This window comes from Budorcas taxicolor, chromosome 2, assembly GCF_023091745.1.
Source record: "Budorcas taxicolor isolate Tak-1 chromosome 2, Takin1.1, whole genome shotgun sequence".
Taxonomy (NCBI): Eukaryota; Metazoa; Chordata; class Mammalia; order Artiodactyla; family Bovidae; genus Budorcas; species Budorcas taxicolor.
Genome location: NC_068911.1, coordinates 138895179 through 138922750, shown reverse-complemented (window position 1 = coordinate 138922750; position 27572 = coordinate 138895179). Strand labels below are relative to the sequence as shown.

General features: G+C 37.0%; 1 protein-coding gene across 2 annotated transcripts in view; it reads left to right on the top strand.

The window, feature by feature from the left end:
- Positions 1-27572, top strand: part of NDUFS1 (NADH:ubiquinone oxidoreductase core subunit S1) — a 32146-nt gene that overhangs the window by 2577 nt on the left and 1997 nt on the right. Inside the window, exons 2-18 of one of the 2 annotated variants that reach the window (XM_052656354.1) lie at positions 66-130; positions 809-900; positions 2986-3093; positions 3770-3846; positions 4475-4556; positions 4648-4778; positions 5206-5391; positions 7984-8118; positions 8770-8884; positions 11578-11723; positions 12063-12191; positions 15883-16012; positions 20890-21050; positions 24321-24475; positions 25998-26173; positions 26855-26989; positions 27091-27163. In XM_052656354.1, the coding sequence (XP_052512314.1) occupies positions 70-130; positions 809-900; positions 2986-3093; positions 3770-3846; positions 4475-4556; positions 4648-4778; positions 5206-5391; positions 7984-8118; positions 8770-8884; positions 11578-11723; positions 12063-12191; positions 15883-16012; positions 20890-21050; positions 24321-24475; positions 25998-26173; positions 26855-26989; positions 27091-27163 (2092 nt within the window). In that variant the 5' untranslated portion in view covers positions 66-69. The remainder of the gene's footprint in view (positions 1-65; positions 131-808; positions 901-2985; positions 3094-3769; positions 3847-4474; positions 4557-4647; positions 4779-5205; positions 5392-7983; positions 8119-8769; positions 8885-11577; positions 11724-12062; positions 12192-15882; positions 16013-20889; positions 21051-24320; positions 24476-25997; positions 26174-26854; positions 26990-27090; positions 27164-27572) is intronic. The other variant, XM_052656361.1, reaches the window with a different exon arrangement.

Sequence of the window (27572 nt, the reverse complement as noted above, 5' to 3'; positions counted from 1 at the left end):
TGAAAAGTTTGTTATTCGGATTGTTTTTTCTATCATAACATAGCCCTTCTTTGTTTTATTTTTAGCAGTATGTTAAGGATACCTGTAAAAAAGGCCTTAGTAGGCCTTTCCAAGTCTTCTAAAGGATGCGGTGAGTATCTTTTTTTTTAATTGCAATTTTGTGGGCACTAAACTGTCTGTCTTTGTAAATTTATAGGTTTATGGAATGTTTCTTGAAAGACCCTAAATCCATAATAGATTTTAAATAAAAATAGAAACAATGTTGAGTCAGTGGTTTATTTTTATTTAAAAATATAATAGTTTTTATTAAAAATAGAATAGAATAGTTGAATAGAATAATACAGCTTTAAACAGTTCATAGAAATGGAAAGTAACAGGAAGTGCCCATCAGTGCCAGAATGGAAAAAGCAGTTGTTCTGCTTTTGAGAAGTGATCTTCCCAGGAACATGTGTTCAGTGGCATTAAAAGTTATAACTGGGACTTCCTGGCAGTCCCATGGTTAAGACTCTACACTGACAGTGGCAGGAGGCATGGTTCAATCCCTGGTAGGGAACTAAGATTGTACACATGCCACACAGCAGGGCCAAAAAAGTTACAGCCTAAACTGCTGTTAAAAACAGACAACTATATTCCATTTGGTATTAAGGATTGGAAAAGCTTTCCTCTAATTCACTATTTTAAAAGTCTGCATCTAGAGAAATAGAAGGGAATAGTATAAAATGAGGAAAAAATTTAGACCTGTAGGTTAGTTATGTAATCCACTACCCTCTGCTAATTTCATCTTCACCTCAATGTTTTGGATGATCAGTTCGAACAACTGCCACAGCAGCAAGCAACTTGATTGAAGTATTTGTTGATGGTCAGTCTGTCATGGTGGAACCAGGAACTACCGTCCTTCAAGTAGGCATTAATTTTAATTCTTTATTTTTGTGCATAATCTGATTAAAAAAAAACAACTTATTTTCTTGATACTGTTTACTTCTAAAATTTTCAAGATTCCTTGACAAATGCTCTTTAAAGAACTGTAGATAGTAAAATTATATGAAAATAACTTTGATTTGAAATCTTGGCATATCAGAACGAGCTTTTCTGTTTCTGACTTTCTTAATAAACTATAGCAATTCTTTTGTTTCACTTCTGCCTTACAAATAAATTCCTATTTAGAAATTTCAAGTTATGTGAAATAAATTATTAGTTAATATGAGTAAGTTTGGGAGAAAGGTAATCTTTGTTGTGAGCCTGCTTGATGCACATTTACGTAACTTTCCTGTTTTTAACAATGTTTCTAGGAAGGTGTCCTACAAAGCATGTAAATGGAGGGTAGTAGGTTCTTGAATTTTGCCCCAAACACTTAATATCTCCAGCTTCTTCCAGAACTAACAAAATTGGTCATGGAGAAGTAGTGCTTTATTCCACTGTAAATTATTGCAGAGCTAAATGCTCTTTGTTCATTTTAGCAGTAACTTTTGCACCGTCAGGCGTAGAAATATAAACGATAAATATATAACAAAAATATGTTCCGCATACAGTGGAGAGTATTTTGGCATGAATAGGAGGTGGTAGAAGAGATGTCATAAATATCTCAGATGATCCCTGAGAAGTTTTTAAAGGATGAATAGATGTTTCTATGTGGACAAGGAAACTTCAGGTCATTTAGTACTGGTGAAACAAGGTATGTGTAGAAGAGGAGATAACAGGAAATCAGAACTGTGATGTTGGAGAAGGTCTAGTCATTAAAGATAGTCAGTGCAATGTTAAAGAGCTTGTAGTTTGGCCCATCAAGAGTTTTCATGGCTACTAAGCAGTATAACATTCACTGTAGAGGATGGTGGTTTGGAGATTAAGATTAGCATGAGACAAGGATAGAGTATATCTTGCATTAGTGGAGCAGGAAATGAGAAGGCCCAAAATTGTGGCAATGGAAATGGAAACGAAAGGGTATATTCATGAGAGAGTGAGATGTAGATAGACAGGCCTTTTGGAATGATAAAGAGCAGAGGAGTTTTTGTGAATTCTGGCTTTGTTATCTTATTTGGGGATATATAGGAGGGGACAGGGCTTGCCTGTGGCTCAGATGGTAAAGAATCTACCTGCAATGCGGTAAACCCAGGTACGATCCCTGGGTGGGGAAGATCCCCTGGAGACGTAGGGGACGGAAATAGATTGAATTTTAACTGTCTAAAGAACATGCACACGAAGTGGAAGACTGTCAGGATTGCAGATGAAGGTTCGAATGTAATCAGTATGTAAAATGAGCTAGTGTGAAGGTTGGGACAGGACCCACTGCATCTAGCACACAGGAAGACTCGGTGCGTTTTTATCAAGTTGTTAAAAAATATTGAAAATTGATGAGATTACTTTAGAGTGAGGGCTAAGGATGGAATAACTAACTCTCGAAATTTAAGTGCATTTATAGGCTCAGAGAAGGAGCAGGGATTATTGGCAGAGCTGAACTAATCCCCCTCACTAGGCAAATGGGAACTGAGAAGAGCCCTTAGCCAACAGTGGGGAGTCCTGAGTGGGATATATGGGACCAAACACAGAACCAGATTATAGTCACCTAGGTGGTGTGAAATGAAGTCTAATCTAAAGGAGGAAAGCTAGTCAATGAGGAAATCCAGGGACATGAAACCACTGGGACAGAGTTTGAATGAGGAATCTTTGTAGAGAATGGTCCAGAGGAGAAGTGAGTAGTCAAACACAGTCTGAGGATGCTTTATCCAGTTTTTAGGCATGGTCAGGATCTTTAAAGAGGTATCTTCAGAGCAGACAGAGGTTGGAGTCAAGAACAAAGAAAAGGAGGGAAATCTCTTTGAGGATGAAGGTAGAATGAAGACGCAGATATTTGGAGTTAGGAGTAATTAGATAAGTAGTGGATGGCCTCATTTTTTTGTTTGATTTTTGTTTGTTTTCTTTTTCCTGTGTTTTAGACAAGACACAAATGAGGTCAGGTTATTCTACTGCAAATATTTTTTACTTTTCTAGGCTTGTGAGAAGGTTGGCATGCAGATTCCTCGATTCTGTTATCACGAAAGGTTGTCTGTTGCTGGAAACTGCAGGATGTGCCTTGTTGAAATTGAGAAAGCTCCTAAGGTACTTAATACCTAAAATTACACACCATGCTGTAGAAGGTAGAAAACTTTAAATTATGTAGCAAACTTTATTTAAAATCAGTATTGTTGTAACCAAGAGTCTGGTCCTGTTTACTTCTATCTATAAATTTATTTTCTGTGTGCTTGATTCTCTTCATTTCACAACTGGAAACACATTGAAGAAAGTACTGTATAAGTGCAAGTCCTATAGAATTGTAATGTTTAGAAATTAAAGAGATCCTCTTAGAGCAGTCAGTATTTCCAAATGACTGTATGACACACACTGGAAGTGCTTATACTGTGCCATTTTTCACTAGAGAAAAGGCTTGCAGTGAAAAGGTTCACTTTCAATTTAACTCTGTTTTGGCTTATGCAATTTTAGTTCAGTAGTGCCTGCTCATCAAAACAGTTATTTGATGTTCTGTTTCAGAGCCTCTTATTAAAACATCATATTAATTATTATAATAAAATTAAGATGATGTCTTATTTTTAAGAGAAATGTAAAGTGCCAGACTATCATAAATATGAAAACTAAAAAACTCAGTCTTCAAAAATATTCTGTTCTTTGCTTGTTTTCAAATATATGATTTAATATTTTTATATATTGGATTACTTATAATTACAAATAAAATTTGTGTAATTACAAATACTTAGAGATTTCTCCATTGAAATTCCAGGTTGTAGCTGCTTGTGCCATGCCAGTAATGAAAGGTTGGAATATCCTGACAAACTCTGAGAAAACTAAGAAAGCCAGGTACTTTATTGTTAACTCAGCATAGTGACTTTTCTTGGCAGAAAATTGCACATCTCAAAATGTAGACCTTCCTATAGATGAGAAATTCAGTATCAGACTCTGAAGAAGTTGTGCTTGGCTTCTAGCAGCAGTTGGAACTAAGTACACATAGAGGAGGTGAAGTCGGGCGTTCATGTTTTTGAGTCTGTGCTGGAATCAGCATTAAAAACCCTTGTTTAGAACTTTGCTCAGCTTATGATGGCAGTGGGTCTGGGGCTTACTGATCTGAGATTATTGCAGTGATACTGTACTGTACTGGCACTGATCATGTTTGTTTTTGCTTTGCGTTCATGTTTTTCTGAATTAATGCCTGAGTTTTCTGAGGCCTATTCAGCAACTTTTGATAATTCTGTGTTGTTAAAACTCATAATTTTCTAGGTTCTCCAATGATATTTTATTCCAGATTCATAAACATTTTTTAAATTATGTATTTAATAATACTTTTATGATAGTTAACAGTGGTGTTTCTGATAGTAAATATAAAATCCATGCTAACTGAATGAGAACATACACTTGTCACAGTTATTTAAATACCCTGTATGTAAACCATTTTGAATGCCAGCAATTTACTTAAGTTTATATATTACAGAGAAGGTGTGATGGAGTTCTTATTAGCAAATCACCCACTGGACTGTCCTATTTGTGACCAGGGAGGTGAATGTGATCTGCAGGTGTGTAGTCTTAATTTCTTAATTCTTTTGGTTGTCTCAGGTTTTAATTTTGTTAGCAAAATTAGGTTGACTCTTTTGTAATCTACTTAAGGACCAGTCCATGATGTTTGGAAGTGATAGGAGCCGGTTTTTAGAGGGGAAACGTGCTGTAGAGGACAAGAACATTGGGCCATTGGTAAAAACCATTATGACTAGATGTATACAGTGTACTCGCTGCATCAGGTAATTATTTTTCTGTCTCTTGGAATATCATTTGTATTCTTAGCTCTAATATTCACAAAACTTGGTGGAATAATAACACTGGAAACGATAGCGACTTTTATTTGGTGGAAAAGAGGGATGTTGTATTGGTTGCTTTTTACATAAGCCAATAGAGTGAATTAATAGCAACTTCAGTTGGATTTAAAAGTCAGACTCTACAAGCATTAACTTTGTAATAACTTGTTGAGCTGTACACACGATTTGTACAATTTTCTGTATGTGTGTTATACCTCAGATGCCAGCATTTATTACTAATTTTTATTCAGGGACTGCACTTAACATTGAAGACAACTTTCTTAGTGTTTTGAAAATCATTATCTTTGCAATAATAAGAAAGGAGGTAATTTTGCGGCTTTGACCAGTTGTTTGGTGCATTTTTATCCTGTAGGTTTGCAAGTGAGATTGCAGGAGTGGATGATTTGGGAACTACAGGCAGAGGAAACGATATGCAAGTTGGCACATACATTGAAAAGATGTTCATGTCTGAACTTTCTGGCAATATCATTGACATCTGCCCTGTAGGTGCCCTGACCTCTAAGCCCTATGCCTTTACCGCTCGGCCTTGGGAAACAAGGTATTTATCATTGTATTTTTTGTCCTTTACTTCAATACTGTTAAAAAAAATTTAAGATTCATTTTCTTCCTGAGTTCTAATTGTTTTGGTCTGCGAAGTTTTTGTTTGCTTAAAGTAAAACCCTTTTACTGGAATGTAGGTTGTTAGATAGATAGGATGAGCCTGTGCAAGTCAATTGTTGTTTCCTTGGAAATTAATTCCAGAGTACTTAATCACAAAATTATTTACTTCTTCCAAAGAGTAAGATTGTGTTGATTTTTTAAAATTTATAGTTTCCTCTCATTGTATATTAAACTTTCAACCATGTATACATATCATATATTATTTAATCAGTTCTTATTAGACCTTTAGTTTATTTCTATTTCTGTATAATTACAAGTCTATGATAAATATATTTACATTTTCTCTGATTCTCTGATTCTTCTGATTAAACTAAGAAATTAAATCATTGAAATAAATTTGAATACTTTTCAGGTTCTAGAAACATATTAAATTGCCCTCTAATTTTAAACTCCTACCAGAGTATATGGGAGCATCTTAAAATTCCAGGCTTTGAACCATGTATTTATGTATAAAAAAAGACAGTACATAACTGAAAAGTTTAAGTAGAGAGTTTTTTCTCCTCTCCATAATACATATGATGGTACATTTAATGTGCTATAGGTCTCTGAGACCCCCACTCCAGTACTCTTGCCTAGAAAATCCCATGGACGGAGGAGCCTGGTAGGCTGCAGTCCATGGGGTCGCTAAGAATCGAACATGACTGAGGGACCTCACTTTCACTTTTCACTTTTATGCATTGAAGAAGGAAATGGCAACCCACTCCAGTGTTCTTGCCTGGAGAATCCCAGGGACGGGGGAGCCTGGTGGGCTGCCGTCTATGGGGTTGCACAGAGTCGAACACGACTGAAGTGACTTAGCAGCAGCAGCAGATCTCTGAGACGCTATTCATTATTCTTAAAACATTTTTCTCTTTGTTCTTCAGATTGGATGGATTCTGTTGACTTATATCAAGTTCATTCTTTTACCATCCCAAATCTTCTGTTGAACTGCTACAGTCAGCTTTTTATTACAGTTACACTTTCCAACTCCAGAATTTCTGTTTCTTTTTTTTTTTTAAATTTTTGTATCCTCACTGGGAATCTTCACTTGTTGATTCATGGTTTTATATTTCTCTTTAATCTTTTTTTTAATAGTTATTTTTATTTATTTATTTGGCTGTGCCAGGTCTTAGTTGTGGCATGCAGGATCTTTAGTTGTGGCATGTGAGATCTAAAGTTCCCTGACCAGGGATTGAATCCAGGTCCTCTGCATTGGGAGCTCAGAGTCTTAACCACTGCACCACCAGGGAAGTTCTTCTCTTTCATCTTTAAACATGACTTTCCTTCTTTCACTGAACATTTTAATATTCTTGTTTTTAGTTTTAAGCAGGGCTTCTTAGGAGTTGCTTCTCTGTCTGTAGTCAGATAATGATCATGCTCAAATTCCTTGAGCCAGTAAAGCTTCCATCCTCTGCCAGTGGATCTGTGCGTGGATTGTTGTTCCTGTTTAGTTGCTAAGTTGTGTCTGACTCTTTAGGGACCCCATAGACTGTAGCCTGCCAGGCTCCTCTGTCCATGGAATTTCCCAGGCAAGAATATGGGCCAGAGTGGTTTGCCATTTCCTTCTCCATGGGATCTTTCCGACCCAGGAATTGAACCTGCATCTCCTGCATTGCAGGCAGGTTCTTTTACCGCTGAGTCATGTGGGTTGCCCTTGTGTGTGGATAGAAAAGCATATTCAGAGTTCAGGCTGTTTTCAAGTCTGCCCAACTTGTAGTTTACATTAGGTCTTTTGGGTCTCTGTGTTGTCCAGGAGAGTGTGAATAGCCTGGGCTGTCTCTGGTCACATTTGTGCAGCCTCCACTAGGAATGCTTACCCTGACTGTGACTGCAGCCTCATGCTAGTAGGTCCTTGACGCTCCTCAGCTCAGTGACCTCCAAGGTATCACTTCTGCAGACAACTTTTCTCATTTCTCCAAATCAAGTGAGTCTTTGTCTGCAAGAAAAAATCCCCTGTCTTCATAGCCTGCCCCATCCTACCAGAACCTCCAGTTCAAGGTGGTGAGAAGGGCAATAAGAACAGTGTCAAGCCAGAACACCACTGGTTTCCACCATTCTTTCTGGAAGTTCAGCAGTTTCTCTAAACATAAAACCTTCACATGATGTTTTTGCTTTTGTTAGCTCTCCAGAGAGTTGAGTTGGTTACTTTTGTCAGTTTTGTCTAGCTTTATTTTTGCTTTTGGAGGGAGGATTTGTCAAGCTCCTTAATCAGCCATACCCAAAAATTTATTTATTTTGATAGTCAAGTTTTCACAGTTTGGCTATTTACAGCCTTTCCAACTGGCTTCTGTTTCAGATTACTAGATAACTGTTTTAGATAACTTGCTTCTGTTTTTGTGTTATGGTCTGCTCAAATATGAGAGTGTGTGTGTATATATGTAAGGAAAGGAAAGTATATGTAAAGTTTTTTGATTTTGGTAAACCAGGTAACAGAAACTTTGTCCATTTATTCTCAAAATCAACTAGTAAATATATGTGTTTATTTTCTTAGAAAGACAGAATCCATTGATGTAATGGATGCAGTTGGAAGTAATATTGTGGTCAGCACAAGAACTGGAGAGGTAATGAGGATTTTGCCAAGGATGCATGAGGACATCAATGAAGAGTGGATCTCTGATAAAACCAGGTATGTGCTGTGTTTTTTTCCTTTAACTTTTGCAGTTGATTTAAAGGAAATTTTATAATTTCATTCTAAGGAACAGTCTTTTATATTTGCAAATTACTGTTTATAGACTGTTGAAATCGGGATTGTTAGGATATATAGTGAACTGGACAAAACTGACAATAATAATCCTGGGTATATTACTGGCTTTCATATTCAGAAATATCTTTTTTTTCTCCTAGATGGAGAAATTGAAGTAAATTAAGATACTTAATCTATTTCAGTTTGTCTCTTTTTCATTGGAGAATAGAAGCTAAATATAAGTTTGAGTTTGCATAACATAATTTTGATGAGATATCTAGAGATACTCAGGTTTTATAAATGATTTGGCTTTCTCAGCTACCAAACGTATTATAATTTTAAGTTTCTTTGGGTAGCTGAAAATAAATGATAAGAACTCAGACATTTTAGGTGGCATTTGAGTTTCAGATAATGTTTGTGAAATATTAATTTATCTCCAAAGAAATCTGGAATAATTATTTGTATCCATGTATTTATTCTTCTGTTTTACTTTTAACCAACACTGTATTTAAATAACATTTCTTTTAGATTTTAAATTTGAAAATAGTTGCCTTTTAGAAAGATTCCACAAATGGTGTAATTTCTGTTATCTAGATTTGCCTATGATGGGCTAAAACGTCAAAGACTTACCGAACCGATGGTCAGAAATGAAAAGGGACTTTTAACACATACCACCTGGGAGGATGCACTCTCTCGTGTAGCTGGAATGGTAAACAATTGAAATATAGAATAACTGTATTTGTGGTTTCCAAGACACATCTTTTTTTTTGGCTGTGCCAGGTCTTCATTATGGCACACAGGGTCTTCTATCTTTGTTGCAGCGTGTGGGCTCTTTAGTTGTGGCATGTAGGATCTAGTTCCCTGACCAGGGATTGAACCCAGGCCCCCTGCATTGGGAGCATAAGGTCTTAGACACTGGACCACCAGCAAAGTCCCACAGGGAACATCTTTCTAATGAAGAGGGGTTATTGTTTCTCTTCACTTGTTTCCTCTTACCAGGATTCAGTTCAGTTCAGTTGCTCAGTCGTATCCAATTCTTCGCGACCTCATGAATCGCAGCACGCCAGGCCTCCCTATACATCACCAACTCCCGGAGTTCACTCAGACTCACGTCCATCGAGTCAGTGATGCCATCCAGCCATCTCATCCTCGGTCGTCCCCTTCTTCTCCTGCCCCAATCCTCCCAGCATCAGAGTCTTTTCCAACGAGTCAACACTTTACATGAGGTAGCCAAAGTACTGGAGTTTCAGCTTTAGCATCATTCCCTCCAAAGAAATCCCAGGGCTGATCTCCTTCAGAATGGACTGGTTGGATCTCCTTGCAGTCCAAGGGACTCTCAAGAGTCTTCTCCAACACCACAGTTCAAAAGCATCAATTCTTCGGCGCTCAGCTTTCTTCACCGTATAACTCTCGCATCCATACATTACCGCTGGAAACACCATAGCCTTGACTAAATGGACCTTTGTTGGCAAAGTAATGTCTCTGCTTTTCAATATACTATCTAGGTTGGTCATAACTTTTCCAAGGAGTAAGCGTCTTTTAATTTCATGGCTGCAGTCACCATCTGCAGTGATTTTGGAGCCCAAAAAAGTAAAGTCTGACACCGTTTCTCCATCTATTTCCCATGAAGTGATGGGACCAGATGCCATGATCTTCATTTTCTGAATGTTGAGCTTTAAGCCAACTTTTTCACTCTCCTCTTTCACTTTCATCAAGAGGCTTTTTAGTTCGTCTTCACTTTCTGCCATAAGGGTGGTGTCATCTGCATGTCTGAGGTTATTGATATTTCTCCTGGCAATCTTGATTCCAGCTTGTGCTTCTTCCAGCCCAGCATTTCTCATGATGTACTCTGCATATAAGTTAAATAAGCAGGGTGACAATATACAGCCTTGACGTACTCCTTTTCCTATTTGGAACCAGTCTGTTGTTCCATGTCCTGTTCTAACTGTTGCTTCCTGACCTGCATACAGATTTCTCAAGAGGCAGGTCAGGTGCTCTATCTCTTTCAGAATTTTCCACAGTTTATTGTGATCCACACATTACCAGGATTACCTTCCATTTAACAAGCATTTATTGAGAGCCATCTGATGTCATGCTAGATGTAGGGATATAAAGATCAGTAGCACATGGTTCCTACTTCCACAATCATTTAGTAGGCAATTATTGTATGTTGCTTTGGGTAATCATGCAGAACATGATATATGAAAGAGCGCATTGGAGGGATGTCTACCAGGGCTACCATATTACCTAGGTAAGATGACTTCTTTGTTTAGTTGCTAAGTCATATCTGACTCTTTGCAACCTCATGGACTCTAGACTCCCCCAGGCTCCTCTGTCTGCAGGATTTTCCAGGCAATAATGCTGGAGTGGGTTGCTATTTCCATCTCCAGAGGATCTACCTGACCCAGGGTCATAACCCAAGCCCCCCGCATTGGCAGGCAGACTCTTTACCACTGAACCACCTAGGAAGCCCTGATCCTAATTTGCTGGGTTTCTAATCAGAGCCTAGCCTACCCGAGAGAAGTGAAATACCTAACCTCAGCCACCTCTTGCAGTCCTATACCATGTCAGGGAGGGGATGAGAGAAACTGATAGTTCACTGCCCACTGGCACAGGCTCATTGAGAGACTAAAACCTAATCATAGGACTAGAAAATACTTTGCCTGCCCACTCAACCTCACCACCATATTTACTAAACACCTGTTACCTCAGTTCCTTTTACCCAGTACCTCACATTCATTTTTGAGCAATGACTTTCAAGGCGTACTAAAAGGTAAAAACACAAGCTTGCAGAGACTGAACAAGCATTAGACCCAGAGTCATCTGTGACAAGACTATTGGATGTATCAGACCAGGTATTTTTTAAACTATGACTAAAATGTTAAAGACTATATTGGAAAGAGAAGACCGCATACAAAAATGGATGAACAATGTTAGCAGAGAGATGGAAATTCTAAGAAAAAACAAAAGACAAATGCTAGGGATCAGAAATACTACCAAGAATGAAGAATGCATTTGATGGTCTCTTTAGTAGATGAGCCAATAACAGGCTTGCCAGAGCAAGATACATAAAGGGCTTGAAGGAATGACAGATGCTTCAGAAGATTGTATTTAACTCTATAACTCCAAAGTCTTCATCTTCCAGACCTCATTTTGAGGCCTTTTGTTCCTAATTTAAAAGAAACAACTTTATTACAAGCAGATGTTGTTATCCTTGGCCCCACATACACTTTTCTGCTTCTCACTTTCAGACTAATAATTAGTGTGAAAAGCTTTTTTGTCAGAAGTTTGTTGCTTTTATTTTACTTGAAAATGACGTTATTGTTTTGTTTTCTGAATGAGTCATTGTGGTCTTTTTCTGAACGAAGATTTCTTGGTGATAGCCTTTTCATCCATTTCTAGTTGCAGAGTTGTCAAGGCAACGATGTGGCAGCAGTTGCAGGTGGCTTGGTGGATGCTGAAGCCCTCATAGCTCTCAAGGATTTACTTAATAGAGTGGATTCTGACACCCTGTGCACTGAAGAGGTCTTCCCCACTGCAGGAGCTGGGTGAGAAATTTGAGGCTAGGATCTAGGTGTTTTGTTTTCTTCTTTCTTTTTTTCTTTCTGTTTATAAATCAACACATCTGTGGCATCAGTGACTTATATGTGACAGCTTGGATACTCCAACATACCTACTGGTTATTTTCACGTATAGACCAAAGTCAAACCAGGAGCTATTAGAAAATCTAATTATTAATAAAGTATTTGAACTTTTGATGCAGTTTAAGACTACTTCCAAAATTTTTTTGTCAGGCAGTGAGCCATGGGTTTAATGACAGAGTATTTCGTGGATTGTCAGTCTATTAATTTTAAAGTAAACTTGAATTTTGTATTTTATGTTCCTAGCACAGATCTACGTTCCAGTTATCTTCTTAATACTACAATCGCTGGTGTCGAGGAGGCAGATGTTGTCCTTCTGGTTGGTACAAATCCACGTTTTGAGGCACCACTATTTAATGCTAGAATTCGAAAGAGGTTAGTAATAATATTCTGGGTTATAAAAACATTTACATGATAATTTGTTCTATATATGAAAAATGACTGTCTTAGCTGATTCCTAATAGTGGGAGTGAGATTCTGAAAGATAATTGAAGGGCAGTTTCTAACAGCTCCATTTCCCACTTCTTCCCTGCTGCTCATTTTTTTAATCTTTTTAGTTTGAAATAACTCAACTTTGTTTACCTATGTTTGTGTAGTATTCACCCAGATTAATCGATGCTAATGTTTATATTTCTTTTCTCTCCATCTATATATTTGTGTGAACATAATCATTTGAAAGTAGGTTGTATGCCCTTTTAATCCCAAACTAAACACATTTGTGTGGGTTTCCTAAGGACAAGGACATTCTCCATTTAAGAATTTGATTCTTTATTTAATCAAGAATTTAGTATTGATATAGTATTATTATCTATTTGTGCTTAAATTTCACTGAATTTTTTCCATAATTTTTTGCATTTTGACATTTTTTTTTTGAAGACTACAGGCCAGTTATTTTGTAAAATGCCTCTCTATCTTTTTGTATCTTAGAGACTTGTAATAGCTCAACCATATAGTTGATTGTCTAAACTGGGACAATGTTGAGAGTAGAAAGGGGATTTATTATTCCAGGGTGACAGATAAAAACCCCTACTGTCTCTGACAAACCAGAATATATGGTCACCACATTTATTAATATTTTTGGAGGAGCTGGATCCATACTTCCTTGTCAATAGACAATAAATATGAATGATGTAGTTTGTTTTTTATGAACTTTTATTTAAATGATCTTAACAGATAATTAGGACTCTGCTGTGTAAATATGGCAAAATAAAAACGTCACTTATTCTAAAATTAAAGTCTTTGTTTATAGCTAGCTTATAGTTAGCATTCTAACACAGCAAGTTAATTCATTGACTTTACTTGGTGTGTGCAGACCCTATTTTGCTATACTTTGCTTTATTGTACTTTGCAGATATAGTCTGTTTTTTGCAAATTTAAAGTTTATGGCAGCTGTTGGTTGAGTAAGTCTTTCAGTGCTATTTTTCCAACAGCATTTTCTCACTTTGTGTCTCTGTGTCATATTTTGATAACTCTCACAATATTTCAAACTTTTTTTTATTATTACTACATTTTATTATGGTGATCTTTGATTGGTGATCTTTGCTGTTACTCTTGTAATTGTTTTGGGGCACCATAGGCCATATCCATATAATATGGTGAATTTAATCAGTAGATGTTGGTTTGTTTTGATCACTCTGCCAACTGGCCATTCCTCCATGTCTGTCCCTCTTGGGTCTCCTTATTCCCTGAGACACAACAGTGTGGAGTGTAGATCAATTAATAACCTACAGTGGCTTATAAGTGTTCAAGTGAAAGGAAGTCTTGCACATCTTACTTTAAATCAAACGCTAGAAATAATTAAACTTATTGAAGGAGGTATATTGAAAGCATAGATAAGCCAAAAAACAGACCTCTTGTGCCAAACAATCAGGTCATGAATGCAGAGGAAATTTAAAGTGCTACTCCAAAGTGCGCAGTGCATGATAAGAAAGCAAAACAACCTTATTACTAATGTGGATAAAGTTTGAGTGGTCTGGATCGAAGATCAGACCAGCCATGACATTCCCTCAAAGCCTAATCCAGAGCAAGGCCCTAACTCTCTTCATTTCTAAAGGTGAAGAAGCTACAGAAGAGAAGTCAAAACTAGCAGAGGTTGGTTCATGAGATTAGGGCAGGAAGCTGTCTCCATAGCATAAAGGTACTAGGTGAAGCAGCAAATGCTAATTTAGAAACTGCAGCGAGTTACCCAGAGGTCTAGCTAAGATAATGAAGGTGGCTTCAGTGAACAACAGATTTTCAGTGTAGACAAAACAGCCTTTTATTGGAAAAATGTGCCACCTAGTACTTTTATAGCTAGAGAAGAGAAATCAGTGCCTGGCTTCAGAGCTTCAAAGGATAGGCTGTGTTAGGGGTTAATGCTCCTGGTGACTCTAAGTTGAAGCCAGTGCTCAGCTTACCATTCTGAAAACCCTAGGGCTCTTGAGAAGTTTGTTAAACCTGTTCTGCTTGTGCTTGATAAATGGAACAACAAAGCCTCGTTGATAGCACATCTGTTTGCATTATGGTTTACTGAATATTTTAAGCCCGTTGTTGAGACCTACTGCTCAGGAAAAAAGATTTAAGATACTGCTAATTGATAATTGTACCTGATGACCCAAAAACTCTGATGAAGATAGACAGTGAGATTAATCTTGTTTTGTGCCTGCTGACACAGCATCCATTCTGCAGCTCATGGATTAAGGAGTAATTCAATTTTCAAGTCTTATTATTTGAGAAATACTTATTCAGAAGGCTGTCAGTTCAGTCGCTCAGTCGTGTCCGACTCTTTGCGACCCCATGAATTGCAGCACGCCAGGCCTCCCTGTCCATCACCAGCTCCCGGAGTTCACTCAGACTCACGTCTATTGAGTCCGTGATGCCATCCAGCCATCTCACCCTCTGTCGTCCCCTTCTCCTCCTGCCCCCAATCCCTCCCAGCATCAGAGTCTTTTCCAATGAGTCAACTCTTCGCATGAGGTAGCTGCCATATATAGGATTCTACTGATGGATTTAGGCAAAGTAAATTGAAAACCTTCTGGAAAGGATTCACTATGCCAGATACCATTAAGAACATTGAGTCTTGGGAAGAGGTCAAGATATCAGTGTTAAAAAGGAGTTTGGAAGAAGTTGATTCCAGCCTTCCTGGATGACTTTGAGAGGCTTCAGTTGAAGTACCTTCAAATATGGTGGAAACAGACAGCTAGAGTTCTTATAACTGACGTCTGAAGATGTGACTAAATTGCTGTGGTCTCATGGTAAAACTTTAATGGATGAGGAGTTGCTTCTTAAGGATAAGCAAAAAGAAAGTTGTTTCTTGATACAGGATCTGCTCCTGGTAGAGATTCTATAAAGAAATTGTAGAAATAACAACAGTGGATTTAGAATGTGACATACACTTAAGTTGATAAAGCAGCAGCTGGATTAGAGAGGATTGACTCCCAGTTTTGAAAGAATTTCTACTGTGAATAAAATGCCATCAGATAGCACTGCATGCTGCAGAAAAATGGCTTATGAAAGGAAGAGTTAATTGATACAGTAAAGTCCACTGTTGTCTTATTTAAGAAATTGCCACAGCCATTCTAATCTTAAGTAAACCACCACCCTGATTATTCAGCAGCCTTCAACATTGAGGCAAGCGTCTCTACCAGCAAAAAGATTTCCACTCGCTAAACATTCATATGATGGTTAGCATTTTTTAGCAATAAAGTATTTTTTTTCAGTATAAAGTATTTTTTAATTAAGATGTATATATTGTTTTTTTGACATAATACTTTTTATATACTTAATAAGCTACAGTGTAGTATAAACATAACTTGTATATGCCCTGGGAAAGCAAAAACTGTGTGTGACTTGCTTTATTGAGATATTTGCTTTATTGTTGTGGTCTGCGACCAAACGCAGGTATACCTGTATTTTTACAACACTTTATTTTGAAAAGTACACAATAATATCTGTTAATGTTTGGGGAAAGCTTTAATGCTTTTTAACATTTTTAAATTTAAATAGATGTAGCACTTAGCATTGATGAGACCAGTAACTGTACTGACTTAGTGATTTAGCTCTAAAAACTTCATTGTTTTTATTTCAGCTGGCTTCATAATGACTTAAAAGTGGCCCTTATAGGCAGCCCAGTGGATCTCACTTACAGATATGACCATCTGGGAGATTCTCCCAAAATTCTTCAAGACATTGCTTCGGGTAGCCATCCATTCAGCCAGGTGCTCTTAAGTTACATTTATAATATTTTAAAGTTATATGTATATGATTTTTAAGTCTTATTTTTTTAATTTATTATTTTCGTGATAACTATGAGATTGCTGTTAAAATATATGTATAACAGTATAGAAAATAATATATAAGAAAGTAAACATAATCAAAGATCCCACTACAAATGACTGTTGATGAAACGTCCTATGGTCATCTCTCATTTATATAGAGAAGGATGGATGGATAGGTAAGCAAAAAATGAAATTATACTCTACATTTTTATTTCAGTTCAGTTCAGTCGCTCAGTTGTGTTCGACTCTGCGACCCCATGGACTGCAGCATGCAGGCTATAAGTTAAATAAGCAGGATGATGATATACAGCCTTGACATACTCCTTTCCCAATTTGGAACCGGTCTGTTGTTCCATGTCTTATTCTAACTGTAGCTTCCTGACCTGCGTACAGGTTTCTCAGGAGGCAGGTCAGGTGGTGTGGTGTTCCCATCTCTTTAAGAATTTTCCACAGTTTGTCATGATCCACACAGTCAAAGGTTTTGGCATAGTCAGTAATGCAGAAGTAGATGTTTTTCTGGAACTCTCTTGCTTTTTTGATGATCCAGTGGATGTTGGCAATTTGATCTCTGGTTCTCTGCCTTTTCTAAAACCAGTTTGAACATCTGGAAGTTCACGGTTCACATACTATTGAAGCCTGGCTTGGAGAATTTTGAGCATTACTTTGCTAGCGTGTGAGATGAGTGCAGTTGTACAGTAGTTTGAGCATTCTTCGGCATTGCCTTTCTTTGGGATTGGAATGAAAACGGACCTTTTCCAGTCCTGTGGCCACTGCTGAGTTTTCCAAATTTGCTGGCATATTGAGTGCAGCACTTTCACAGCATCATCTTTCAGGATTTGAAATAGCTCAACTGGAATTCCATCACCTCCACTAGCTTTCTAAGGCCCACTTGACTTCACATTCCAGGATGTCTGGCTCTAGATGAGTGATCACACCATCGTGGTTATTTGGGCCACTAAGATCTTTTTAGTATAGTTCTGTGTATTCTTGTCACGTCTTCTAAATACCTTCTGCTTCTGTTAGGTCCATACCATTTCTGTCCTTTATTATGCCCATCTTTGCATGAAATGTTCCCTTGGTATCTCTGATTTTCTTAAAGAGGTCTCTGGTCTTTCCCATTCTATTGTTTTTCTCTGTTTCTTTGCATTGATCACTTAGGAAGACTTTCTTATCTCTCCTTGCTATTCTCTGGGACTCGGCTCTTTTTTTTTTTTTAACCAGAGTTTAATTTTACTTGAAGTTATCAAAAAAGAAAATGATGTGAAGCTGAAAGAATTAAATTTTAAACTTCAGTGAAGTCTTTCTTTACAGCAAGAGTTATTATTCCTTAAAGAAATTTCACTGGTCTTTTTATATGACCTTTTCATGACTAAATTCCTTATTTAATTTTTTTTTATCTGCCACCTGAAGTTCAGAGCTTTTAGGCTTCTTATTTCTTTGTTTTTTTTTTTTTTTCCCAAGAGATGTAGGTATACCATTTCTTAAGTTCTTTCTTGCTTGAAAATGTTTATTTTATTCCTGATGAGAGCCTTGGCAGAATGTAAAGATCTTGGGTTATACTTCTGTTTTTCCCTCTGAACTTAATAGATATGGGCCCTCCTCCCCCTTTAAATTAGTGTATTTATTTGGCTGTGCCGGGCCTTAGTTGCAGCATGCAGGATCTTTTACTGTGGCATGTGGGATCTAGTTCCCCAACCAGGGATTGAGCCCTGGCGCCCTGCATTGGGACGACAGAGTCTTAGCCACTGGACCACCAAGGATGTCTAGACACTGCCTTTTGTTATTGTGGAGAATCCTGATTTGAGGTATTATTCTGTTTCAACCCTGTCTTATTGTTGTTGTCTAGATACATTTTTGTTGCTATTTCATACTTGATTTTTTATCTTTGAAATTTAGTGACTTCACTAGAATATATCTTAATAATGGCGGTTCCGTACCCTTTTTTTCTTTTTTTTTTTTAATGGGATATGCAGCCTCCTTCAGTTTGAATATTCAAGGTCCTCTTTATTTTAGGAGTTGCATGTGTGCTTGTATGTGGTGTGCAGGCTAGTGATTATTTTAAAAAAATATGAAAAAGTTTTCTGTTTCTCACGTAACAGCGATTCTGAAGGTAGGCAGTTTGACCTATTGTGCAGCTGTCCACGGATCTAATCAAGGCAGGAGCCTGCCTTCCTGCTTGCTGTCCTCAGTGTACTAGTTCACTCACACGTGTTCATGTGTGAGCCTCTCCTCGTGATGTCAAGATGCTTGCTTCACTTACACCTCCAGGTGTAGGCACGAAGAAGTCAAGTGTGAGGGGACAAAGCAGCCAAACCCAACTCCTTTATTGTCAGTTTTGAATAACATCTTTATTATTACTAGCATCAAAAATATTTTTAAAAAATTTTATTGAGAAGAAGCCCTCTCTTCTCTATAGTTCCCTTCCCCATTCACCAGAAGGTGATGAGTGTTCTTCAGGAAAGTTTTCTTTTATAATAGATTTAGATGTATTTTTCATTAGTTACTTCTGTTCTGTTTGTTAAGAACTCTTAATGCAGATATTGAATCCCTTTTTCTATCTTTTCTGTCACTTATTTCTTTATTCCTCTGTTATTTTTCAATTTGTTTTATATAATTTCCTATATACTTCTTGCTCCTGTATTTACAAGTCATGTTAAATTTTGTTTTTTGTCATTTCTGGAATGATGTTCATCTCTGCTTTATCTTTTAGTTCTTGAACTTTCTGATGAAAATCCTCTGTGATATTATCTATCATGTAACTTCTCTGAGCTCTTTTTAAAAATATTTCATTTTCTTAGAGGCTGTTGAAAACTGTTTCTCATTTTTTTAAGGCTATTGAAAACTCTTCACATTTCCTTGGGAAACTCCTCTTAAGATGAATGTCCTCTTCTTTGTAGTATGTAGAAATGATTTTCATGCTGATTCATTGATTGGGACCAGCCCTTTATCAAAGAATGGATGGGCAGAAGAATGAACTGTAACAGTCTACAGCTTTACTTCTAATTTTTCTGTCCTCCACCATATCTGCAGTTTCTTTTGCACTTGGGATGCATTCCTTCTCAGTTTCTAATATTCAGGAAGTTACTGTGGTTTAAAACAAAGCCCTTAAAATATTCTGCATTGTGATCTATGTCCGTTGCTTTCCCTACCTTTTCCTCCCTGTCTGGAACATAGAAAGTAGATGGAAGACGGTAGACATGGTACTTCAGCTTGATTTCTCTTGTTAAACGTTGCATCATCTGAACCTCTGTGCATATATTCTCCATTTTTTTCTGGGACCTATCCATAGTCATTCTGACTAAAGGATGTTTGGTTTAGGCTTTTATTCCCAGTTCAGTTCAGTTCAGTCGCTCAGTTGTGTCCGACTCTTTGCGACCCCATGAATCGCAGCACGCCAGGCTTCCCTGTCCATCACCAACTCCTGGAGTTCACTCAGACTCATGTCCATCGAGTCAGTGATGCCATCCAGCCATCTCATCCTCTGTTGTCCCCTTCTCCTCCTGCCCCCAATCCCTCCCAGCATCAGAGTCTTTTCCAGTGAGTCAACACTTTACATGAGGTGGCCAAAGTACTGGAGTTTCAGCTTTAGCATCATTCCCTCCAAAGAAATCCCAGGGCTGATCTCCTTCAGAATGGACTGGTTGGATCTCCTTGCAGTCCAAGGGACTCTCAAGAGTCTTCTCCAACACCACAGTTCAAAAGCATCAATTCTTCGGCACTCAGCTTTCTTCACAGTCCAACTCTCACATCCATACATGACGACAGGAAAAACCATAGCCTTGACTAGACGGACCTTAGTCAGCAAAGTAATGTCTCTGCTTTTGAATATGCTATCTAGGTTGCTCATAACTTTTCTTCCAAGGAGTAAGCGTCTTTTAATTTCATGGCTGCAGTCACCATCTGCAGTGATTTTGGAGCCCAAGAAAATAAAGTCTGACTCTGTTTCCACTGTTTTCCCATCTATTTCTCACGAAATGATGGGGCCAGATGCCATGATCTTAGTTTTCTGAATGCTGAGCTTTAAGCCAACTTTTTCACTCTCCTCTTTCACTTTCATCAAGAGGCTTTTTAAGTTCCTCTTCACTTTCTGCCATAAGGGTGGTATCATCTGCATATCTAAGGTTATTGATATTTCTCCCGGCAATCTTGATTCCAGCTTGTGCTTCTTCCAGCCCAGCATTTCTCATGATGTACTCTGCATAGAAGTTAAATAAGCAGGGTGACAATATACAGCCTTGATGTACTCCTTTTCCCGATTTGGAACCAGTCTGTTGTTCCATGTCCAGTTCTAACTGTTGCTTCCTGACCTGCTTATAGGTTTCTCAAGAGGCAGGTCAGATGGTCTGGTATTCCTATCTCTTTCAGAATTTTCCACAATTTATTGTGATCCATATAGTCAAAGGCTTTGGCATAGTCAAGAAAGCAGAAATAGATGTTTTTCTGGAACTCTCTTGCTTTTTCGATGATGCAGCAGATGTTGGCAATTTGATCTCTGGTTCCTCTGCCTTTTCTAAAACCAGCTTGAACATCAGGAAGTTCATGGTTCACGTATTGCTGAAGCCTGCCTTGGAGAAAGTTTTATTCCCAGTGCTTCCTTATTGAAACTATTTTATCTAATACTTATTTAGCTGTTTCACAGTAGCATTGGTAAGAGGTTTATGAGTAAACACGGTTTTTATGTATATCCATATGTTGACTAGCAAATCATGATGTTCATCTTAGAACTAAAGCTTGGGACAGCATATTGTAGATACAAATTTGGTTAGATTTAGTTACTTCTAATTTTTTTTTTAATTCAAAGTTCTTTTTAAAAATAGGTCCTACAGGAAGCTAAAAAACCAATGGTGGTTTTAGGCAGTTCTGCACTCCAGAGAAATGATGGTGCAGCAATTCTTGCAGCTGTTTCCAATATTGCTCAAAAGATTCGGACAAGTAGTGGTGTTACTGGTGATTGGAAAGTTATGAATATCCTTCATAGGTAAGTTTTGTAATCTGTAATTGTGTGTATATGTGTTCCTGTACACTGTCACGTTTATTTTTAAAACAAATTAATATTTAGTGACATCTCAGCAGATGTGAAATAGCAACTTTTATTTTGTGTGAGAAGAACCCAAGATAATAAATAATATTTAAAATATCCAAATTGTGGTAAGTGCTGGAAAAAAATCTTGAAAATTTGTATCATGTTAATATACTGGGTTCAAAAATTGAAATAAGAATTTCCTCCTGTGATTATAAATTCTTTATAAAGTAGAATTGTTCTGAAAGTAGAACTATTACAGTGAACAGGATGAACATTTTTGAGGTTTTTAATGCATATTTCCAACTTACTTTAGGAAGATTGTACCAATTTTGCGTTAGTGAACGAGTTTCCCATTTTACACAATTCTTTCTACCTTAAGTGTTACTTTTTGAATCTTCAGATTTGTTTAAAGATTGAGGGTAAACACTCCAGTTGCTCAGTAGTAAAGAATCCGCCTGCAATGCAGGAGATGCAAACAGGAGGTGCAGGTTCGATCCCTGGGTTGGGAAGACTCACCCAGAGAAAGGAAATGGCATTGCACTCCAGTATTTTTGCCTGGAGAATCTATGGGGTCACAAAGAGTTGCACATGAGTGGGCAACTGAACAACAGTAAAATAAACGCTCCATGATAAGCAAATTTTTTTATTTTAAAAGTATTCAAATGCATTCTTAAACATTCATTTCAGTGTTACATTTCCCCTCTTAATAGATTAATTTGGCATCGTAGGTCATCATGTAAACATTTTTTTAAAACTTCTGTTTTTTAAATAGTTTATTTGCATTGATCACCTTCAGATCCTTTCTAGCCACAATTTTTAGAATTCAGTTCACTTTTGAACATATGTCTTGATTAATATTTTTCGTTTCTGTTTTTGTCTGAAAAACAATAACATAATAACTTTTTAAGAAAAATTTCTGCATGTCTAACAAGGTCTTTATGGTTCCTTTTCACTGAGGACCACTTGGCTAAATACATAAATCACAGATTTTTTTCCTTTAATGCTCAGTATTTTTTTCACCCTTTCACATTTTAGAGAGGATCTCATCTCATCCGTTTTTTTGTGTGGGTTTTTGTCTCTGATAACCTGGTTTTATGTATGTATGTGTTCTTGTCTGCCTGCCCACCGTTTGGATTCCTGGCGATCCAGTGGTTACAACTCCATGCTTCCAGTGCAGGGAACACAGGTTCAATCCTTTGTCAGGAAATCTGATCCCATATGCTCCGCAGTACAGCCTGGCCAGAAAAAAAAATTATACTGGGATATAACTAAGTGACATTTGTTTGACATCACCTTTGCCTGGGAGTATCATAGAACTCTCCATTTTCAAATTGAAAGGTTTTTTTTCGTGTAAGTTCAGAAAAAGCCAGTTTGTCTACTTTTACATTGTTGTTTGCTCTCATGCAGAAGCTTCTATCTATTATGCCCTGGTTGGCCCTTCAGACTTTTGTCTCTTCTCACTCATAATTTTTCTCACTTTTTTCCTGTGTTTAGGGAGAATTTCTTATTTATCTTCTGTCATTTGTGAGCTTTGATTATGGAGAGCACTAATGCCATTGTAATTTTTTATTGACTAGACTTGTTTTTTAATTTCATTTCATTCTTACATAACATTTCATTTTCATGAGAACAGCTTGTTTCAATGCAGTTTGTTAAGACATACCTTCTGATTAATGCTTGTTGAGAACATGAAGAGTATTTATAAACCTTTTTAAAATTTCTTACAGTAAGTTTATTTCATAGTAAAGCATAATTTCTCATTCTTGAAGAATCTTTTAATCAGCCTGTAGTTTCTTTTTTTTACTCATCATTCTCTCAGAGGCAAACTTACGTTACCCACTTTGTTTTCCAAGATGAGGTGGCCTCTGTCATGAGTTAGTGTGAGTCTCTGCTCAGATCTTTGTGAGACATCAAGGCTCAGAATGACAGATGTTTTTTTTAAAAAAAATACTGTATAGGTGGAGAGACAAGAGGAGCTAAGTTTTGAAATTGAATTTAGGAAGTCTGAGTTTTCTGACTTTGTTCATTTTTAAGATAGACTTGGTTTTTCAGGGTCCTTTGCATTCCATTGCATTGCATTGGACTTCCTTTGTGGCTCAGCTGGTAAAGAATCTGTTTGCAATGCGGGAGACCTGGGTTTGATCCCTGAGTTGGGAAGATCCCCTGGAGAAGGGAAAGGCTACCCACTCCAGTATCATAGTCTGGAGAATTCCATGAAATGTATAGTCCATGGGGTTGCAAAGAGTCGAACATGACTGAGTGACTTTTACTTCACTTACACTTTGCATTCCATGTGACTTTTAGGATCAGCTTGTCAGTTTCTGCAGAGGACTCAGCTGTCAGTTTTGATAGGGATTGCATTAAATCTATAAATCAGTTTGGGGAGTAATGCCATCTTCACAACATTAAGTCTTCCAATCCATGAACATAGGATGTCTTTCCATTTGTTATGGTCTTTAATTTCCTTTGGAGTTTTGTAATTTTCATCATATAAATCTTAACGCTTCTTTTGTTAAATATTCTCAAAGTATTCTTTTGATGTCCTATTAGAGAGTTTTACAGAGCAAGCAGCATCTAGTGGGAGTTTGTTTGATCTGCCCTCCTCCCTTAACAGGTAAAGATTAGCTAGCTTTATTCATAGTAGCTTCTCAAAATGGCTACTGTTTCTATAAAGAAAATTGATAATACCTAACTAGAGCAAAAACTCCCAAATGTTCAAAGTATAGTTACTTGAAACTTCTTTAAAAGATTTTTATCTGCTTGTGTAACAATATATATTCATTGAAAAACTTCCATAAGGACATACACCAGTGTACTAATTATAGTTTCCTCTGAATTACAGTTTTATGAGTGGTGTCTAATTTTTCCTTTTAGGTTTTCAAAGTCTTCTAATTTTTCTCTAATGACTGTCTTTGACTCATCAAATCTTGCTATATTGAATAAAAATCAACTTAAGACAATTGCGGTTGGCATAGTTTCCCGAATTATTCCATTAAGTATCATGTCATGAAGAAACAGTGTCCTCAACATCTTATTTCTTCGTTTGGCATGCTTAAAACAGTGAAAGACTGCTTTTTCTGATTTTGACATTTATTTCACATGGGTAAAAAAAATGAGGGAAGATCTTTGACAGCATCGAACAGAACTTGGTATTATTCAAGAATCACATTCAATTTTTTATAATGAAAACAGCAAGTATGCTGAAATCCCATAATTGTTTTACAGGATTGCAAGCCAAGTAGCTGCTTTGGATCTTGGGTATAAGCCTGGGGTGGAAGCAATTCGGAAGAATCCTCCTAAAATGCTGTTTCTCCTGGGAGCAGATGGAGGTTGTGTCACTCGACAGGATTTGCCAAAGGATTGTTTCATTGTTTATCAAGGTTAGTAGCATCTGTGACATTAGAAACAGAAGAGAATAGTACGTTTTGTATATTAGAAACTGCATGGCAGTATATTTAGTGTAATAATATTTTCCATTTGAGAATTTCCCTATACGCTCACCAGTTTCAAAACAATATGTATTTTTATAGATTTTTTATTTTTTAAAATAGGCTTTATTAGTTATATAGTTGCTATTGCTATTAAGAATCATCACCTTACATTATTTAATTACAAAGAATTGGAAGAAACCTAATGCCCCCAGTAACAGTAATTTAGATTATGAAATATTATATAGCATTAAATTCAGTTTTTCAAAGAATATTTAGTGTGATTCTATATTAAAGGGCTAGCACTTTTATATAAACTGTAAAAATTAAAAAATCATGAGTCCTTTGTTAAATTTTGCACTTTGTGTGCATGCATGCTCATTCGTGTCCAACTCTTTGCAACCCCATGGACTGTAGCCCACCAGGCTCCTCTTCATGGAGATTCTCCAGACAAGAGTACTGTAGTGGGTTGCCATGCCTTCCTCCAGGGGATCTTCCCAACCCCGGGATCAAGCCCAGGCCTCCTGCATTGCAGGCGGATTCTTTACCGCCTAAACCACCAGAGGAGCCCAAGAATACTGGAGTGGGTAGTCTATCCCTTCTGCAGAGGGTCTTTCCAACCCAGGAATCGAACTGGGGTGTCCTGCATAGCAGGTGGATTCTTTACCAGCTGAGCTACCAGGGAAACCTTGTTTTATACAGAAACAACACTAATTTATAATAGGCTTTTTATTGCCATGCCACATAAAAGCATTATGTAATATTTTGTTTGATAAACCAAAATGCATAAACTAAAATCCTGTCCTAGTTCTATCCAGGGATAATCATTGATGATATTTTAGATATGTATGCTTCATACATCTTTTTATACGTATACAAAAGTACGTAAATGAGATCAAACTTTATGTATTGTTCTATAGCTTCCTTTCACTTAACCAAAGTTCCTCTTTTCTTCCAACAGTTTAGTTAATGAGTGACAGTCTTTAGCATACTGTTTTCTGTAATCTTCTCTTCATGCTCTTTTTAGTATTATTCCTGTCATGCCCCTGTCACACACTTCTTGTTCCTGCACCATTTCAGTTTACTTTACCAAATCTCGCTAGCAGACATCTGAGCATCTCCACTTTGTAACCATCAAGTGAGATAATATACCTAGTTGCCCATTAGATGTATCTGTGTGGTATTATGTATTTGTGTATTTACAAAAATTGATCTGGTAAGATACATACCAAAGGCTTTAACAGTACCTTTTTTTGGAGAAGGGAGTTTAACTGTGGACCCACTGGGCTTTAATTTTTATTCCATATACTCAATATGGTATTGTTTTAATTTTTTAACAATAAATTTTTAAACACTTCATAAAATGGAATTTTAACGCTTATAAAAATGAAATTTTAAAAGGATATCTACTGTGTTTAATACGTAATCAGTTTTGTGCTAAAATGTGGTTTGCCATTTTCTATCTTTTTCACAGGACATCATGGCGACGTGGGAGCTCCTATAGCTGATGTTATTCTCCCTGGCGCTGCTTACACAGAGAAGTCTGCTACTTATGTCAATACCGAGGGCCGAGCTCAGCAGACAAAAGTAGCAGTGACGCCTCCCGGCTTGGCAAGAGAAGACTGGAAAATTATAAGAGCCCTTTCTGAGGTATTTGTCCTTAGTGATGCTGCTGGTAGGATGTTTGACATGTTAGCTTGTCAGAATGATTTCCAGAGTCAGGAGGGATGCAGGTCTGAAATGCAGAGATGATTTAAACAATCTGGGGGGGAAACATGAGAAACCTCAAACAGGGGCTTAGGGAATTCCCTGGTGGTCCAGTGGTTAGGACTCTTGAGTTTCCAAGTCCTTCCACTGCCGAAGGCACTGGTTTAATCCCTGGTCAGAGAACTGAGATCCCACAAGCTGTGTGACTTGGCGAAAAAGAAAATGGGAATTAGAAACTGGTGTTTTTTATTTTCGACTTGTCTTTTGCCTAAAAAGACTCAACTCTTATTATAAAAAGAAGCATCATATGAGATTTAAAGTAATAATATAGTTGTCTATAAACCTTGTATATGAGCAATGACAAGTTAGCTGAAATATTCAGATTTAGCAAAGCATTTATTTCATAATCATTCTGTTTTCTAAAAATAAATTACTAATGTGTTGACAGCTACTTATGAATTAGAAGAATATTCTAATATTCCCCACTTAGCCACTTACTTAATATACATGCAAATGGACACCAGTATATTTTTCATACTAGTACTGCCTTATTTTACCATAGTTGCAATGATGTATTATTTGAAATTTATAAGTATTAATGCTTTGGAACCTGTTACGTTATAGATTGCAGGTATGACTCTTCCATATGATACTCTGGATCAAGTGAGAAACAGACTGGAAGAAGTCTCTCCTAATCTTGTTCGATATGATGATGTTGAAGGAGCTAATTATTTCCAGCAAGCAAGTGAGCTTTCCAAGGTAAAAACTTGTCTCTTTGCAGTTTTCATAATAATGTATCCTCTGGTGTAGCAGTACTAGTTTTCAATACTATTACTGATCTCTTATTCCTGTTTTTGCAGCTAGTGAACCAGCAGCTTCTTGCTGATCCACTTGTTCCACCTCAGCTAACAATAAAAGACTTCTACATGACAGGTATGCAGTTGTTAGCATGACTGCCGTGAATGGAAGGTGGGAAGGAATATCATCACCTAATTTAGTGTTATGATTCTCACCTGCTAGTGGTAGTATTTGATATGTCTACTCTCACAAGATTTTTCAAATATCGAACTAATATAACTATATATTCTGATTTTACTCTAATTTCTTTTCTTTCTGAAATGTAAGTAGAGTTTGAAAATCCAGTAAGAATTAGCAGATTTTAAATATAAACTTTTACTATTATATATAGAATTACTATACAGCAATATGGGGATAATTTTCTGAGTGGCAAAAAACTGAAGGTTTTTTCTGAGAATTACAGTAGAAGAATCAAAACACTAAAATGTGAACCATGTTAAATGGTGCTTCTGATATAAATTGTTAAGAATATTCTTAAGGAATG